Source organism: Delphinus delphis, chromosome 7, assembly GCF_949987515.2.
Source record: "Delphinus delphis chromosome 7, mDelDel1.2, whole genome shotgun sequence".
NCBI classification, from domain to species: Eukaryota; Metazoa; Chordata; class Mammalia; order Artiodactyla; family Delphinidae; genus Delphinus; species Delphinus delphis.
In genome coordinates, this window is record NC_082689.1 from 7,084,734 (window position 1) to 7,102,093 (window position 17,360).

At 52.2% G+C, this 17,360-nt stretch overlaps 1 protein-coding gene across 1 annotated transcript in view; it reads right to left on the bottom strand.

Moving 5' to 3' along the window:
- INPP5D (inositol polyphosphate-5-phosphatase D) overlaps window positions 1–17,360 on the bottom strand; it is a 130,957-nt gene that overhangs the window by 21,069 nt on the left and 92,528 nt on the right. Inside the window, exons 11-18 of the mRNA XM_060015914.1 lie at window positions 15,552–15,654; window positions 13,217–13,413; window positions 12,689–12,806; window positions 9,076–9,172; window positions 8,393–8,531; window positions 6,778–6,886; window positions 6,521–6,609; window positions 1,579–1,660 (exon numbers count right to left, since the gene is read on the bottom strand). Of these exons, the coding sequence (XP_059871897.1) occupies window positions 1,579–1,660; window positions 6,521–6,609; window positions 6,778–6,886; window positions 8,393–8,531; window positions 9,076–9,172; window positions 12,689–12,806; window positions 13,217–13,413; window positions 15,552–15,654 (934 nt within the window). The remainder of the gene's footprint in view (window positions 1–1,578; window positions 1,661–6,520; window positions 6,610–6,777; window positions 6,887–8,392; window positions 8,532–9,075; window positions 9,173–12,688; window positions 12,807–13,216; window positions 13,414–15,551; window positions 15,655–17,360) is intronic.

Sequence of the window (17,360 nt, forward strand, 5' to 3'; positions counted from 1 at the left end):
GTCTGGGCTTGGCCAGGTGACTTCCTTTAACCAACAGGACATTGGTAAATGTGTGGCAAGCAGAGACCTAAAAAGTACTTCCACATCCGGGACTGTCAGCTGGGAATCCCAGTACCAGGAAGCAGCAGCCTGAACTAGCCTGCTGGATGATATGCAAATATTAAGGTAGTTGTTACGCAGCAATAGATAACTGATACATGCTATTGATGTCACCACCATGAGACTCAAGCTCAAAGTTTACCCCCATTTCCTGAGCTCTGGACATTCACCCCCTTTTCTTTCCCAATTTTCTGCCCACTCACAACTTATGAGACCCTCCGCCAGCATTCCATGAAATACTGTTAGCAAAATTCCTTACCTCTTCAAACTTTCCCTTCATGTTTCAAACCTGGCCCTTCCTGGAAGTCACTGCAGCCTCCCAGGTGAGGCCTGGCTTTCCTCCCCCTCGCTAATGCACAGCCCAGACAGGGAGCAGCTGTGTCCTCCTAGCTCCTCAATGCCACTTGCCAGACGAGTCTCCCTCCTTCTTTCTAAAAACCTCCATGATAGGGTCGTTTTGAAAACCGGATTTAGGCTCAAAAAGCAGTAATGCCACAAGCCACCACTTTCTCCTGAATTTCTGCAGAGGGTGGCTGGAAGGCAGACTTGACTGCAGAATTGGCAGGACTCGTGGAGCTGCAGGACGAGGGACAGAGGCAGCGCTGAGAGAGGACCGGGGTGATGGCCGGTGGCAGGAAGGGTCACAGGCCTGGAGAGTGCGGGTGTGGATGGGGTATGAGGAGGGGACATACAAGTGAGAAGGCTGAGTGCAGAGGGTGGGATGTGGGCCTTTGTAGGTTTTGAAGCAGAACAGTTCCTTGGCTGTGGGAGTGGGTTGCCCTTCCGCGCATCTAAAGGGGAGTGGAGTCCCTCCTGGGCACAGAGCTCAGAGGCCGGGGGAATGAAGGGTGCGCGCCTTAAACTAGCCCAGCGTAGCTGCTGTGGTCCCTTCTGCGCAGCAGAAGGCATGCACAAAAGAAAGGAATGGAAACCAGTTCAACTTTATGGGACCTGAATTGAACGTCGGGATTTGAGGGTCCCCACAGAGGGTGGGAGCCAGGAACGTGGCCACTGGGCAGCAGCAAAACCTCCAATCTGCGGGGGTGAAACGGGGCTGGATAACTTTTCCGTAATTATTTATTTTAATATTGCATCTTGTGTCTTTGTCATCAATTTACCCCGGTTTATCTTTAAATCTCCCCCAAACACTTGTGTGTAGTCATGATATGCATTCGGTTGAACCATATGAATTTCCAATAGTTAACGATTTCTGATCTATGAAAACACCACTTTTATATGGTTCAAACCTAACAGGCTCTTTTCAAAAAAAAAAATCTAGATTTATTTTAAAAAGTGCTCCATAATTCAAATGTTTCCCAAACCAGAAGATATTTATTCTGTTGCAGCCCAAGATGGGACAGGATGCATCACCTTTTTAAGGTCACCTGACTGGGGATGCAGGGAGTTCTCCCATTTTACAGATGGACAGACTGGAGTCCTTCAGTTTAGGGCAGTCAAACCTCTCAACTTGCCACTCACCGTAGGACTGACACACCACGTGCACCAGAGGGTAAGACTTCCAGAGGACTCGGTCACACCAGGAGGGCAAGTTGTACTTCATCTGCAAGTCAAAGTCAAAGCTTTGTAAAATGCCTGCTACTTTAAAAGATACACCGTAAAAGAAGAGATCGAGGCATTGCATCTGTAATCCTGGATTCATCTGCTGCTGGTTTTTGTAGGATTTCCCCAGAGGTGGCTTTAAACCCTTTCCGCCTGCCTTAAGTCCTGGCTCCACGGCCACGCCCCACACTTTCAGACACCTGGACTCCTGTTTTTTTTTTTTTTTTTTTTTTGCGGTACGCGGGCCTCTCACTGTTGTGGCCTCTCCCGTTGTGGAGCACAGGCTCCGGACGCGCAGGCTCAGCGGCCACGGCTCATGGGCCCAGCCGCTCCGCGGCATGTGGGATCTTCCCGGACCGGGGCACGAACCCGTGTCCCCTGCATCGGCAGGCGGACTCTCAACCACTGCACCACCAGGGAAGCCCTGGACTCCTGTTTTAGAATGAGATCGATTCACCTGGCTGTGCTTCCTTACCCTCCTCACTATTTCAGAATCTCTTGTATTTTTATATTCTCTTACTGTTTTTTTCTGACTCAGATGAACCCCTCTACCTGTACATTCAACCCAGCCACTCACTTTAATAACACACTCCCGCTACCCCCCACACCCATTCATCCACCTATATACTTACCATCCATCCACACACTCATTCACACATCCATCCATCCACTTACCTACCCGTCAACTCACACATCCATCCCTCATCTACCCACCCATCCACCCACCCATCCATCCACCCATCCACCCACCCATCCATCCATCCATCCATCCATCCATCCATCCATCCATCCACTTACCCATCCACATATCCATCCACCCCTCCACATACCCATCTAATCTTTCAAACAACATGTACTATGATGAGCCCTCTCCAAGCTACACTGTGAGCAAGTGTCCACTGGGTGTGACAGACGAGGCAAACTGGCAATGACAGCAACCCTCCTTAAGGAATACCATTTTCCACTTAAGTTCTAGCTCTTTCTCCTCTGCCTACAAACATAAAAGTTCTCATCCTAAAAGAGCCTTCAGTTACTTTTCTCTTTTCTTCTTTTTGCCAATTTTCTTTCAAGAATGTTCTGTTTTCACTGTCTCTACTTCTGGACTGCCCATTTACTCTTTTTTAACTTGAGGTACAACCTACATACAGTAAAGTGTAGTGATCTATACTGTAGGGCTCGAGGATCTTTTCCATTTGTATACGCCCACTTCACCACTACCCAGATCAAGATATAGAAAACGTCCATCATCCCAAAGGGTTCCCTCAGGCCCCTTCCTTGTCAATACTGCCTCCGAGAGGCAAACACTACTGGGGCCAAGGTCTCCATGGATTAACTTTGCCAACTCTTGAACTTATAAATGGACTTAGTATATATTCTTTTGCACTTGGCTTCTTTCAACCTTATTCACCCTGCTGCTTGTATAAGTTCTTTCATTTTATTGAGTAGTTGTATTCCATTGTACGTATACACCACATTGATCTATTCTCATGTTGACGGAAATAGGGCTGTTCCCAGTTTTTGGACATTATAAACAAAGCTGCTATAAACACTCTTGTATCTGTCTTTGGGGGAACAAATGCACTACTTTCCCTCAGGTATACAACGAAGTAGAATTGCTGAACAGGGTAGGTGCATGTTTAGATTTCATAGATGCTGCCAAACTGTTACTTCTTAACACTGCGGTTCTCAGCATCGGCTGCTCCGGTGAATTACTGGTGGAGCTTCACAAAGACCCAGAAAGCAGGGCCCCACCCCTTGACGTGCTGCATCAGAGCCTCTGCGGAGGGGGTCCAGGCACCTGTATTTCTGAAAAGATTCACCAGTGATTCACCTGCACGCTCTTGGTAAAGAGCCACCCTTACCCTCCTGCGGTCTGGATTTCACCTCCAAGGCTCGATGTCAACTGTCCTTTCAGTGTCCACTCAACCCCAGAACCCAAGTCCAGCTGCTTGTGCAAGGTTCCAGTGACCACACACGTTCTCCTTGACTCACATTCCATGCTGGTGACCCCTGATCCTGGCAAGTCTCTCAGCCCCGGCTTCTGTGATGCTGCGAGCTGCCTGCTGGGTCCTCCCACCACCTACACACATGGTTCTTCTGTCTCCTTTGTTGTCTCTGCTTCTTCCTCTCCTCTCTCAATGGAGACGACCCGCAAATCTGTCCACAGCTCTTCTATTTTCATCGTCCGTGTACTCCTTGGTGACCTCACCTACTCCCATGATCTGACCATCTTCTCTGTGCACACAACTCCCAAATCTACAACTCAGCCCTGGCATCAGTCTGGTGTTTGCAGCTGCCTTTTGGATGTTTTCTCTGGGATTTTCCAGTCGTGTTATACAGTAAATCTGAAAACAAGCTCTATTTTTCCCCTCCGAGCCAGCCCTGCCTTCTGATTTCACAGTTTCTATCAACGTCAATCAGATCTATCAACATATCCTGCTTTCCTCCTTTTCTTTCATTTTCATGGGCTCCCCCCCCACCCCCCGCTTCGGGCCCAGTTATTTCTCAGCTGGAGCCTCCACACTGGCCTCCTCATTGGTCCCCTGCATCATCCTCATCCTTTACACTGACGCAGACCAGTCTTCTCTGTGTATCACTGTGACAGTGCTAACCCCTCAGCAGAACTTGCAGTGGCTTCCTGAAACAGGTGCCCATCAAACAGGTGAAGACGCTTTGCCTTGCATCAAGGACCCCCCTCTCTGCCACCTCAGGCCCCAGTTTCTTTCTCCTCATATTCAAATCCAACCAGACCATCCCTTCGCTGCCTCCAGATGTACCCCCAGGGACTTGCCCTGAGGGTGCCTTTAAACCAGACGAGCCCAGGCACACAGCAGCCAGTGGGCACCTCACAAGGTGTCCTGTCCCGGGTCTCAGCCTTGTCACGGCAGCAGTGCTGAGTCTGCTCTCCTCCTCTCAGTCTGTGTGTTTTTTTCCTCTAACTCCTGCTTTCTTCTGGCATCTCCCCAACTCTTGGCCTTTCTCTCCCACTTCCATCCAGTCTCCCATGTGCCCCTGAGTCCAGGTCATGCCCAGAATGCTCTCTATTTCCCCAGGTCTCTAGTGGCCCCAGGGAAGCTCATCACTGCAGCACCTCTAACCCCCAGGACCCGGCATGGGGCTGGCTCCCCTGGGTTGGGCCCCAGAAGGGGATGGATGCCAGGATTTCCTGCCTTGGCATCTGCTCCGGCAATTCTTTCTACCTGAAGTGGATCAGGCCCCCTCAGCCCTTGTCTTGTCGAAATCCAAGCACCCTCAGGCACCACAAGTGGCCCCTCTTCAGGAAGCCTCCCCGATCCTTCCCTGCCCTGGTGGTCATTTCCCTCTGTGACCTCTCCTCACAGCATTGGGCACCACATTATATTCTACCTCTGGTTAGTTAGTTGCGTATTTATCTTGTCTTGTCTTTCCTACTACAAACTCTCTGAGGGCAGACATCTGACTCATCTTTGATCTCCCACGACCTAGGACAGCGCCCAGCCCATCATAAGTCATCGATAAATATCTGTTGAACAAGAATGAAGGGATGCTTTATTGCAGTTTCCGCAAACACTGTTTAGTGGAACACAAGTGGGCTCATAAGATATTAATTGATATTTCATGACCAATTGAGTTTGGCACACGAATTTTCCCATAGAGAACCACATGCTCATAAACCTGTAAAGGCTCTGATAAGTCCTGCAGCAGAGAAGCTTGTGTAATGATGATTGACTTGGCAGATTATCAAATATATTTGAGTACAGGACTTAAAAGAGAGACAAAATATACAAACAGCTCATACAGCCTAATACCAAAAAAGCAAACAACCAAATCAAAAAATGAGCAGAAGACCTGAACAGGCATCTCTCCAAAGAAGACATACAGATGGCCAACAGGTACATGAAAAGATGCTCAGTATCACTAATTATTAGAGAAATGCAAATCAAAACTGCAATGAGGTATCTCCTCACACTGGTCAGAATGGCCATCATCAAAAAGTCTACAAATAAATGCTGGAGAGGGTGTGGAGAAAAAGGAACCCCCCTACACTGTTGCTGGGAATGTAAACTGATACAGCCACTATGGAGAACAGTAATGGAGGTTCCTTAAAGAACTAAAAGGAGAGTTGCCATATCATCATGCAATCCCACTCCTGGGCAAATATCCGGAGAAAACTCTAATTCAAAAAGATACATGCAGGGCTTCCCTGGTGGCCCAGTGGTTGAGAATCTGCCTGCCAATGCAGGGGACACGGGTTCGAGCCCTGGTCTGGGAAGATCCCACATGCCACGGAGCAACTAGGCCCGTGAGCCACAATTACTGAGCCTGTGCGTCTGGAGCCTGTGCTCCATAACAAGAGAGGCCGCGACAGTGAGAGGCCCGCGCACCGCGATGAAGAGTGGCCCCTGCTTGCCGCAACTAGAGAAAGCCCTCGCACAGAAATGAAGACCCAACACAGCCATAAATAAATAAATTAATTAATTAAAAAAAAAAAAAGATACATGCACCCCAATGTTCGTAGCAGCACTATTTACAATAGCCAAGACATGGAAGCAACCAAAGTGTCCATCAGCAGATGAATGGATAAAGAAGATGTGGCACATACACACACACACACACACACGTGCGCACACACACGTACACACATGGACAGAAGCGTCATGAGGCAACTGCTTGCAGTGTGCGTGTCTGGTTGCCCAGCTTCTCCTTAGGGGAGGGTTTTGCTCTGTGACACGATCAACATATGATTTCTAGTTTTCTTTCTTTTTTTGTTACCTAGTGGATGAGGGTGCTCTTCACTTCCCATTCACCTTTATGGGCATGGACAAAAGAGGGGTGAGGTGTGCAAGGGGGGTGGAGACGGAGGGCAGGGAAGAGGACTCACCCCCGTGGCTTTCTGCTTAGTGTAGGCGTATTTGTCCCGAGTCAGTCTTTCAAAACGGTAAGTGGGAGCGAATGTGATTTCTTCCTCCTCTGCGACCAAACAAAACCACGGTTTCAGTTTTGATTTCCCATGTTTCACGTCTGGCCAAGTTCCCCTCTTTTCCAGGCATAATCCTTCCCCCGGTGAGGATACTTGGGAAAAGGGGAGACAGAATGCTGGAGGGAGAGGGCCCGCGAGAGAAGGATGGCGGTTCTCACCGAAGTGCAAGAAAACCTTCTGCTCCTTCCTCTCCATGAGCAGCTGGTCATGGGCCAGGAGGTCTGCGTACTGCTGCTGCTTGATCTTCTGGATGATGGCTTCCGCCTCCTGGAGCAAAGACACGGCCAAGCCACTGGTGAGACAACCCTTTCACCCACGTGGTAAGAGGCACGTCGCCACCTTCCTGCCTGGCGCGCCAGGACCCGAGTCCCCGAAGCTGCACGAGGCCCTGGTCCCAGGGACGCTGGGCTGGTGCTTATTTACACTCCACCGTTTTATACGGACAACCCTGCAATCGTAGTGAAATATCAACTCAGTAACATAAGCTCCTGGCTGTTCTAACTTTACGGAGGGATACTATTTTTGTGTACCGACTTCTAGCATCATTTTTATAAGGCTTCTCTAGATGGGTAGGTATGTCTCCCTGGCTGCCTGTTCTCTCTGTGAGACAGCCTGTTGTAAAGCCATGAAAGGATCTGAAACCCCAGCCCCCAAAGCTATGGGCACTGGGCCTCCGTGATCCGGGCTCGGACTCCGAGAGTCGGCGTGATATCGGTGGGGTGTGCCGTCCTTGGAATCCAGCTGTCCTCTCTCCTGAGACTTACGTTGCCTACGCTTTGGCGAATGCACCTGGCTGACCTCCCGGGGAGTGATTGGGCGGACGGCCCCTTAAACTGTGAAGGGTCAGGATTTGTGGGGCCTCTGTCCACCCCTCTCCCCTCTGCCTGCTCAGTCAGGAGGGAGAGAAGGAAAGTTCCCGAGGAGCACCCTGTGAGGGAGGGAGTGGCCGGGGAGGCAGAGGGGGGCACAGACGGGCCCTAAAAGCCGCTGTGGCAGCGACAGGCCGAGGAGGCCGAGGGATGTGGGAGGGCTGGGCAAACATCTGGGAGGGGAGTTCAATCCCAACTGGCAGAGGCCTGTAACCAACCCAAGGCCATTTTCTCAGGCCGCTTGTGCTCCAGGAGCCTCTCTCCCCTATAAAATCAGGTCCGTTTCTGCCGTCCCCTCTCCCCTCACAGACAGCAGTGCCAAAGTATTCCTGGTACACAAGGGGCAGACAGTTCTCCTCCCATGCCTGGCCTCTGCCCCATCTTTCAGGAGCAACCAAGTCTCGCTCCAGGCGTGTCCAGGGGCCATGCCTGCCCACTCCCTTCGCAGGGAATCTTTTGCCCTCCCTGAGTGAGCAAGGCCATCTGTGCCATGTGGCCCCTCTGACTGCTGCTCATTGGATGGGCATCCAACTTCAGGAATGCCTTCCTCAGGCTGCCCGGTGACCCATGATTTGGGGAGAAAATGGAGCTGGTCTCTGCAGACTTCAGCCTTTCCTGGGCATCTGGGACTGGCAAGTCGAGGGGCCACTGCTGGTTAGCTAGAGGACCAGAGCGGCAGACAGGTGGTGAGGTGGGGTGGCCAGGACAGTTATGTGGCAGGTAGGCGTGAGCAGAGACCAGCCGTAAAGAAAGGCAGGGGCTCCGTAATGGGACCAGTGTCGAGTCCCGGAGGAGTAGCTGCCTTGGCCCAGCTCGGTCGTGTGTCTCCCTGACCCCCTGCCCTGAGCTAATGCAAGGAGCCTCTGTCCTGCGCATCCCCAGCCCCAGGAGGACGGCCCCTCACCCAGGTGGGCAGCTCCACGCGGTAGTTGAGATCCCCGAGCCAGAAGAGGTGGGTGAAGCGGTGAGTGATGTTAAAGGAGCTCAGCTTCTTGTCTCCCAGAGCCAGAAACCGGAGAATGTTCATATAGTTTTGGTTCCGCCTAATTAAACAAAAAAGCAGCCAGCTTAGCACAGGGGCATCAGTTCCCTGCTGCCCGTGCCAGGAAGTCAGAGGGGACACGTCGGGGAGTGAGACTGAAATCTCCAGCCCTGTGGCAGCAAAGCACACTTATGCAGCCCCCGGGCTGAACTGGGAACGCAGGGCGGGGCCCCGGGAGCATCCGCTCCGCAGGGACTCGGAATCATCAGTCTTCTAGATGGCCGTCTGCGTGGCTGGGCCACCAACAGGCAAAATGCCCATCCGTAAGGGCGCCCCGGGTGAGGTTTTCCCTTGAGAAACGGAGTGTTGTTTAGGTGTCTGCTGGGTTAGCGACATGAGGAAATGTCTGTTCCGTCCTTTAGGCAAGATTCAGCCACACGTGGATGTAGCTGGACTTGCCTTTGATGAGAACACGGGAAAAGCCCTTAGAGACCGACCGGACAGGGTCCCAGCCGAGGGCTGAGCCGTCCTTATGGTGTTTAGGGTTTGAGGTCTGTCTGGGCAAATAACCCCAACCCCTGCTCCGGGGGCATGAGCTCCATTACCTGAGTTTCTTTTCGCTTCCGGAAGTCAGGTGGCTGTTGACAAACCCCAAGGAGGTTCCATTGAACATGAACGATACCCCCACGGCTCCCTTGTTCCCTAAAGGGAGGGGGAGGGAGAAGTCAGAGCATCAAACAGGGAAAGCTGCCTAGTGGGGGGAAATCAAGGTGAAGCAACGTCATTCGTCAGGAGGGAGAGAGCCGCTGCGGGAAAGTGGAGGCCAAGGAAGAGAGCAGAACAGCTTCGTCTGGGGTGGGAGATGGGACAGGTGGTAGGGACTGGGGGGCGAGATTCCTCCAGGACAACAGGAAAATGGGATGAGCGGCCAGCAACCTTGGGGTTCTCAGCAGGGCTGAGGGAGGAGGCTACTGGTGTTAACTCATCCTGGCATCTCCCTCTAAGGGTGGGGGGGGGTGGGGTGTTAGTTTCTCCACATGCCCAAGCAGGACCATTAGAAGGAACCAGAAACCTTGAGAAGGAGATTCAGAAGGAGGAGACCAGGGCTGGGGGGCAGCAGGTGGTGACCAGCTAACTCCAGATTCCTGGAGAGACCAAAACCCACACTGAGACCAGTGGTCCTCAGAGTATGTTCCCCAAAACAGCATCAGCACCACCTGCGAACTTGCTAGGAGCACACGTCTCAGGCCCCGCCCTGGACCTACTGAATCAGAGCTTCAGAAGTGGGAGCCAGTAATCCATGTCTAGCAAGTCCTCTCTAGGACAGGGGTTAGGCAGACACTGACCCACCACAAGCTGAGAATGGTTTTTATGTTTTTAAACAGTTGGGGAAAAAATCAAAAGAAGAATATTTTGTGACACATTAAAATGGTATGAAATTCAAATTTCAGAGTCTATAACTAACGTCTTATTGGAACACAGTTATGCCTAGACAGAATCCAGTAATTATGACACAGACTGCATGACCTGCAAAGTTTGAAATATTTACTCTCTGGCCTTTTGGAGGAAAAGTCTGCCAACCCTGCTCTAGGTGGTTCTGACACATGCCGAAGTCTGGGAACCTGCTCCACCCATCACAGCATCTGTGAGCCGTACGTACTGAGCACTTGAGATGTACAGGTCCAGACTGAGATGAAAACGTGTAAAAGACACATTGGAATTGTAAGCCTCGGTAAGGAAGACAGACTGTAAAATATCTCATAAATTTTTATATTGAATACCTATTGAAATGGTAATATTTTGAACGTATGAGGCTTGATAAGATATATTATTAAAATCGACTTCCCTTGTTTCCTTTTCCTGTTTTGAATTTGGTACTCAAAATTTAAAACCACCCAGGTGGCTGACATTCTGTCTGGGCTGGGTAGCAAAAGGGCCCTGGAGATCACCCGGCTCTGCCCCTTGGGACTCAGGGGAGCCACAGCCCAGCCAGTGGCCGAGCCAGGCCAGGCCTCCTGCCCCCCCCAACTCCGCCGACCCCCACCCCGCCCTGCTCCCCTCGCCCCTCCTCTCAGCTTTCTCCCCACCCTGCGGTGCCGCCTGGGTTTAAATCCCTGCCCACCACTTCCTTGTCACAGGGCCTCGGACAGGTTAGGGAACATCACTGCAGCCTCCAGAGCCCTGTCTGCGAATGGGGCTGATGACAGTCCCTGCCCACACAGGGCGCCTGTATTAAGTAATAGCCGGAACGCGTTTAGCACGCGGCCTTGCACAGGGTACAAGGTCTTAGCTCTCCAAGAGGTCTTAGATCTTCCGCCGGTCAGCCAGCATTCACCGAGCTCCTGCCCTGTGCTGACCATGGCGGGGAGCCATTCTGGGGGAGGTAAGGAGGGAGACCAGCCCCAGGAGACGGGGGAGGGGAGGTGGGGGGGATTGGTACAGGGGAACTCCGCCACCTCCAAGCTGCCCTCCGACTGCCCAGGACTCCTGCCTCCTTCTCTGGCCTTGTCCCATCATCACCCACTAGAGCTGAGCCCAGGGACCACGGGGCCTTGGCTTCGCTGCTCCCCCTGCGTGGGACACCCCTCCCACGAGGACCCTTCCTCTGCCCTCAGACTTGGGTCCCAATGCCCCGCTGTCAGAGGCCCCTGGACCCGTCTCAGGTAGTACTCGGATCTGCTCTAGTCCCCGCCACACACGCTTTGCCGCCGCTCACTCCCGCAAGCGTCCCGCCGCCCGTCTGTCCGTGGGAGCAGGCCGCCGCGTGCGGTGGTCAGGAGCCCAGGCCCAGCGCCGTGCCGGGGGGCTGGGGGCACACTCGGCTCCGTCCCGGGAACCAGGGCTGGGGCAGCGGCCGGGGGGAGGCCGGCCTTGTGTCGGGCGGTCGGAGCGCGGTGCAGGCTGGGGAAGGGCTGGTGGGAGGGGGCGGGCAGCCCAGGCAGCCGAGGATCGAGGACTGGAGGAGGTTCCTGGGCAGCAGAGGGCATGGGCTTCAGAGCAGGGCCGCTGCCACAGGAAGGAAGGGGGGTGGGTGGGCGTGGACGCGGGCAGCTTGCGGTCTGTCAGCAGAAAGGCTGAGAGGGCTTTTCACGTTCAACTGCAGCGGTTATTCTATTTCCTCTTACCTCTGGGGCTCTGTCCTGTCCTTGACACCAGCCACCAGAAACCGCTGGCCTCGCCCTCAGCTCCACCCACGGCCCCCGGGTGGGTGCACCTGCCCTCACACACTCACCGTCACACACAGACTGACACACTGACACACACAGACCGACAGACTCACACACACACTCACTCACACACGCAGACTGACAGACTCACACAGACTGACAGACTCACACACACACAGTGACAGACTCACACACACACAGGCTGACAGACTCACTCACACACACAGACTCATACACACAGACTGACAGACTCACACACACACTCACACACGCAGACTGATAGACTCATACAGACTGACAGACTCATACACACACACACACACACACACACAAACTGACAGACTCACACACACAGACTGACAGATTCACACACACACACATACACACACACACACACACACACACACACACACACACACACACTCACACTCACAGGCATGCAGCCCTCTGCTGTTTCCAGTTCTCTGAAGCACTGTGACTGGTCCCCACAGGCTCAGCTGATACCAGTGTTTCCACCTCCAACCTGAGTCTGTCTAGATCTAGACCAGGGATCATAACCTACAGTCTGTGGCCAAACTAAACCTACGACTTGCTCGTAAATACAGTTTTCTAGAACACGGCTGCGCTCATTCATGTTCCTGCTGTCTGTGGCTACTCTCTTGTGTCAGCAGCAGGGCTGAGGAGTTGCACATGGACTGAAAAGCCTAAAATACTTACTACCTGGCCCTTCACAGCATGTCTGTCAACCCCTGTCCTCGGTCCATGACACTCAAGGTAGGTCCGTGCGCTAGCAGTGCTGACACCACCTGGGAGCTCGTTGGAAACACAGAATGTCGGGCTCCTCCTGAGATGTACTGAGTCAGAACCCACGTTCTGCCAGACCCCCAGAAGCACTGGTGTAGACCCCGAGCACGTTTAGGCCAGGAGGACCGCCCACCCCAGGTGGGATGGACACGCGAGCGTCGGCTGGAGCGAGCTTATGTGGAACGCGGCCCCCCGCTCACCCACCCCCCCGCTCACCCACCCCCCGCTCACCCACCCCCCCGCTCACCCAGCGTGTTGGCGATGCCCGTCTTCACGTTGTTGGTGCAGACATGGCTAATCCTGTTCTCGTGCTCCGGCTTGGCCAGCACCGCTATGCGGATGTTCCAGAGGGTGTGGATGGCGACCTGGCGGGGAGGACAAGGCTGTGACCCTGGGCCAGGACACAGTGCTTGACCCCAGAGCAAGAGATTCACACCCATCCCTCGCCCCAGGTGTGGGGCGCCCTGTCTGTAGTCCCTACACTTTGGGGGACTCCTAAGGATGCCTCACAGATGAGACAAAGGGTCTTGGAGATGAGAGCCGGCACTGATGAGATTTCGATGAAGTAAAGATGACCTACAAGCTCAGGCAGGGAAGAGGGAGGACCCCAGTGATGAGCAATGCTCACGGACCCCATTAATTTCTGGATACAGGTGCCCCTCTCTGGCCCTGGAAGCGGCGGGGCCCACTGAGCACATTCTTGCTTCTGAGATGCTCCTGGGTTTGCCCAGCCCACTGCCCCAGAGTCCCACCCAGGACTGTGGCCACTGCTCACTGTTTTAAAAGTCATGCTGGTGATTTCTTGCAGGGAATGTTTGAGTATCTCCAGCCACTCCTTCTCTCCCAGGGGGTCCTCCTGGGTGCCGATCACGTAAATGTCATGGGGGATGTAATCAGCAGAGTCATCCCGCGTCTTTCCCTGCCCCTTGGAGAGAAACCAGGACGTGATCTTCTTGGGAGGGGGGGCGTTACCTTCAACAGCAAAACCCAACACCAAGTGAGTCAGTGGTACATCGGGAGAATTCAAAACAGACGTGGGGGGTGGGAGAGGTTCACATAGTCACTGGAAACCATTCAGTTCCCCCAACGAAATATACCTTAAAGAACTAGGTACTATCATCACCCGGGCCCTCAGCAGTGAAGGTGTGGGGTCCCAACCACTAGACTGCCAGGTAGTTCCCTCAGTTACATTTCTTTGTAAAGATAAAGTTAAGTTTCAAAACTAGAAACACCTGAAGATTCTGTAACTTGAACTGGTAGCACAAGGTGTCAGACACTGTCCTAGTCTCTGGGGCTTTAGTGATAACTGAGACACGGGCCTCGAGGAGTTCACATTCCATTGGTGGTGAGAGAACGCTGTAGGCTGACAAGTTTAGCATGGAGGCTTCTAACCCATGGTTAGGAGACAACAGTGCCTGCATTGCACAGGAGAGATCTCAGCCGAAAACCAAGAGATGTGCGGGAGTTAGCCAGAGAAATGGAAGAGCACGGAGGCCCACCTAGTGCCATTTCAAAAGCTGAGCTGAAACAGCTCAATAAAGAAATGATGATAAAGATTTATTTCCCTCAAAATGCCCTTGGAGGTTGAGTAAACTTTTTTCTCAAAGAGATAACTTTCTTGGTTCACAAGTGCCTAGAAGCCAAGAGCTGGAGTGACCTGACTGCCGCCGAGCTCTGCTCCCACTGTGGCTCAGGATGGGAGCACAAACCCTGGGGCCTGGTGGTCTCTGCTTGGGGAGACCCTCGCATGCTGCCCTGGTGAGGCAGGGCCCTGGCCAGCTCCTTCCATGCCGTGTGAAGGGCACCCCTTGCAGTTGTGCGCCTGGACGGCCTGAACCGTGCCCAGCCAAATCTAAGACGTCCAGGCTCGCAGAGGGAAAAACGGGAAGGGGCCGGTGCCCACGTGCATGAACCCCCAAGTGTGAGAGCTGAGGAAATCAGGTGGCCAGTAAGAAACACTGGTGGGGAGAGAAGGATACAGGAACTGGGCAAGGGTTCTACTTCAGCGCTGCCGTGGCCCCTGGAATCTCTGGGCGTGAAGGTCTGGGGAGGCTGGGTCTGGTGGAATCGGGGTGGGCAGCTCTCCTGACTTCCCTCCTGGAACGCCAGCCCATCCTCCACCAAGCGACAGGCCAGGAGTCCCATGTTGCGTTTTTATTTCGGACTGTCCCCCTCCCCCTCCACGAAGGGCTTCTGCTCAGCCTCTTCCTCCCGGGGGGCTGCTGGGTGACACTGTGCTGCATTGGGAGGTGGTCCTGACTCTGCTCCAGACAAAAGTAGGCGAGACAGAGGCCCAGTCAAATTCAAATTTCAGATAAACAATGGATAATTTTTAGAATAAGTATGTCCCATGCAATAACTGTTTGTCTAAAATTTAAATTAACTAGACGTTCTGTATCTACTTAATTTTTTAAAAGTTCTAGCTGAATATTTACACCAAATAATTATTTAGTGTAATTCATATTAGTATAAAAATTTGTATTAGCATCTAAGTATATACTGTGTATGTTTGGTACAATGCATATTTGGTGTATATTTGCACTTACCTCTAGCCAAATAGTTATACTAAATAATTATCTAGTATAATTTATATTCAGTATATTTATATATTTAGTATATGATATATACTTAGTATATATTAGTATGTAAATATATATAGTATATATATTTAGCATAATATATATTTAGTATGCATTTATTTCTAGCTAAACACCTATACTAAAAAATAATTTGTTGTTTATAGGAAATTCAAATTCAACTAGGCATCATCTCTCTTTCTCTTTCTTGCTCAATAAACCTGGCAGCCCAAATCAAAAAGAGAGTTCTTCCTTCCAGGACTGAAGCCCCTTGGCAAGCTGCCCCAGGCTGGCAGGTGCCCAAGAGCCTCTTCACCCATATATTCAGACTTTCCAGTTTCGACAAGCAACGTAACCCGTTTCAGCTGCACTTGGGGTATGAGAATCCCAGGGCTTGTTTCTCTTACCCCTTGTCTCAGGATGGGTACCCAGGTCTCGGGACTGGGGGTGGGGGGGAGGCAGGCAAGGATGCTTGAGGCAGCAAAGCAGAACCCCAGGGGAGGTGCCTGGAGGCGGGGTGGCATGTGGACCCACCCATGTTCCAGGTGCCGATGAAGATGGTGATCATGTCGGGCTCCGGCTGCTCTGAGTGCTTGTTCTTCATCTGCTGGAGGAGCTGGCAGAAGCCTTCTCTCTTCTAGGGATTGAAGGGCAGACAGACTCAGACAGGCCTCTGCCTCCCTGCACATGCTACTTTCAAAGGACTGGTCAGCTTCGAGAAAACTGAGGGGAGCGCAGATCAGTGTGGACTTCCAGGAGAGCCATCTGGAAATACGTGTCCGAGGTCTTAAGAGAGCGGCTTCTCTCTGACCCAGCCCTTCCACTGCAAGGACCTGACTAAGGAAAGAATCAGGGACTGTTCGAAGACCCGACTACATCGTGGGGACTGCAGCAGAAAATATTAGGAACCTTCGTGTCCGGTCTTAGGAGATGAATTACTAACTGTATTATGGGTCATCCATATGCTAGAAGACCACAGGTTTTAAAAATTGGGGGGCAGAAGTACTTCATCAACAAGGGTAGACGGTCAAGATACCTTGTTTAGTATGAAAAACCAGTTGACAAAACACTATGAACAGCACCACTGCATTTGTGTTAAAAAAACACAAACAAAAACCATCCTGAAAGATAGAGTCCGAGGATTACTAGTGGTATAGGGCTGTTTCTATTTTAAACTTTTTGTTTCTCTGTATACTTTTTCACTAATGAGAATTAGATTACTTACATAATGAAAGAAAATTTAAATCAAAGAAACGAATTAAAAAGGAAAGAACACACAAAGGCTGTCGTAGCCTTCTTAACAGTCTTCGTTTAGTTGTCCTGGGTACACAGTAGGGCACAAAGTAGACGTGGCCCTCTCGTAGCTTACAGTCCAATAGGGCAGGGTGACCAAACAAGCATGCCCCCAAGGTTCAGCCTGCACCATATGAAATTACCAACGTTTGACAATTTCACATGATTCAATCTAATGGCAAATCCAAGTTCCCTCCGTAGAAAGCAGCTCACGAAGAACTGTGATGGCTGTCTTTACGGAAACCTGCTTTTAGTTACAAATGGCTCAATATTCAGCGCCTCATCCTTCTGAGCTTGCGGCAATGAGCAGAACTGGGTTTTGGACCTCTGCCCACGTGCCCAGCACGCTGCCCAGCCAGGTTTCTGCCTCCCCCCACCTGTCTGGCCCCCACTTCCTTGTTTTTCCCAGTTCCTTCTCTATCATTCCTCCCAGTCCTTTTCACCCTCTCAGCCAGTTCTGGGCACCCCTGGACCCCCCCATTGGCCTCCCAGCAGCCCACCCCTGCCAGACAGGTAGAAAGAGGTGGGTCCTGGCACTCGATGGGGCTGTCCCTGTGAGCCTATGATAGAAGCTCTGTCCCTCTGCCATGGTGCTGACACAGTCAGCCAACACCTCACACGCTGGGAGCTCTCTGTGCCCTGTCTCATCCGAGTCGTACACTGCAGGATAAACAGCAGGGCCGCAAGGGTGGGTTTCAGCCCCTTGTTGGCATGTCTGAAGTGAGGGATAAGGTCACAGAGACACTGTCTGTACAGAGGCCCACCACAACGCCCAGATCCCAAGTTTCTCCATCTGCCCACCCACCTCTTACTCCAGCAGCCAGGCCTGGCAGGGACTCTCACTTCTGCAGAGTGGGGCAAAGTGTAGAAATGGAGGGAGCGCTGGTTGAGACTCAGATCTAAATCTGGGGTGCCCCTGAGGGCCTCCGGGTACATCCCGGGGAAGTTCAAAGCCCCCCAGTGGGGCTCAGGGCTAGTAAGACATGGATGATAAAGGGTGCACTCTCTCAGGGACAGGCGTGGCAGCAAAGGGAGAGGATGGAGCTGTGA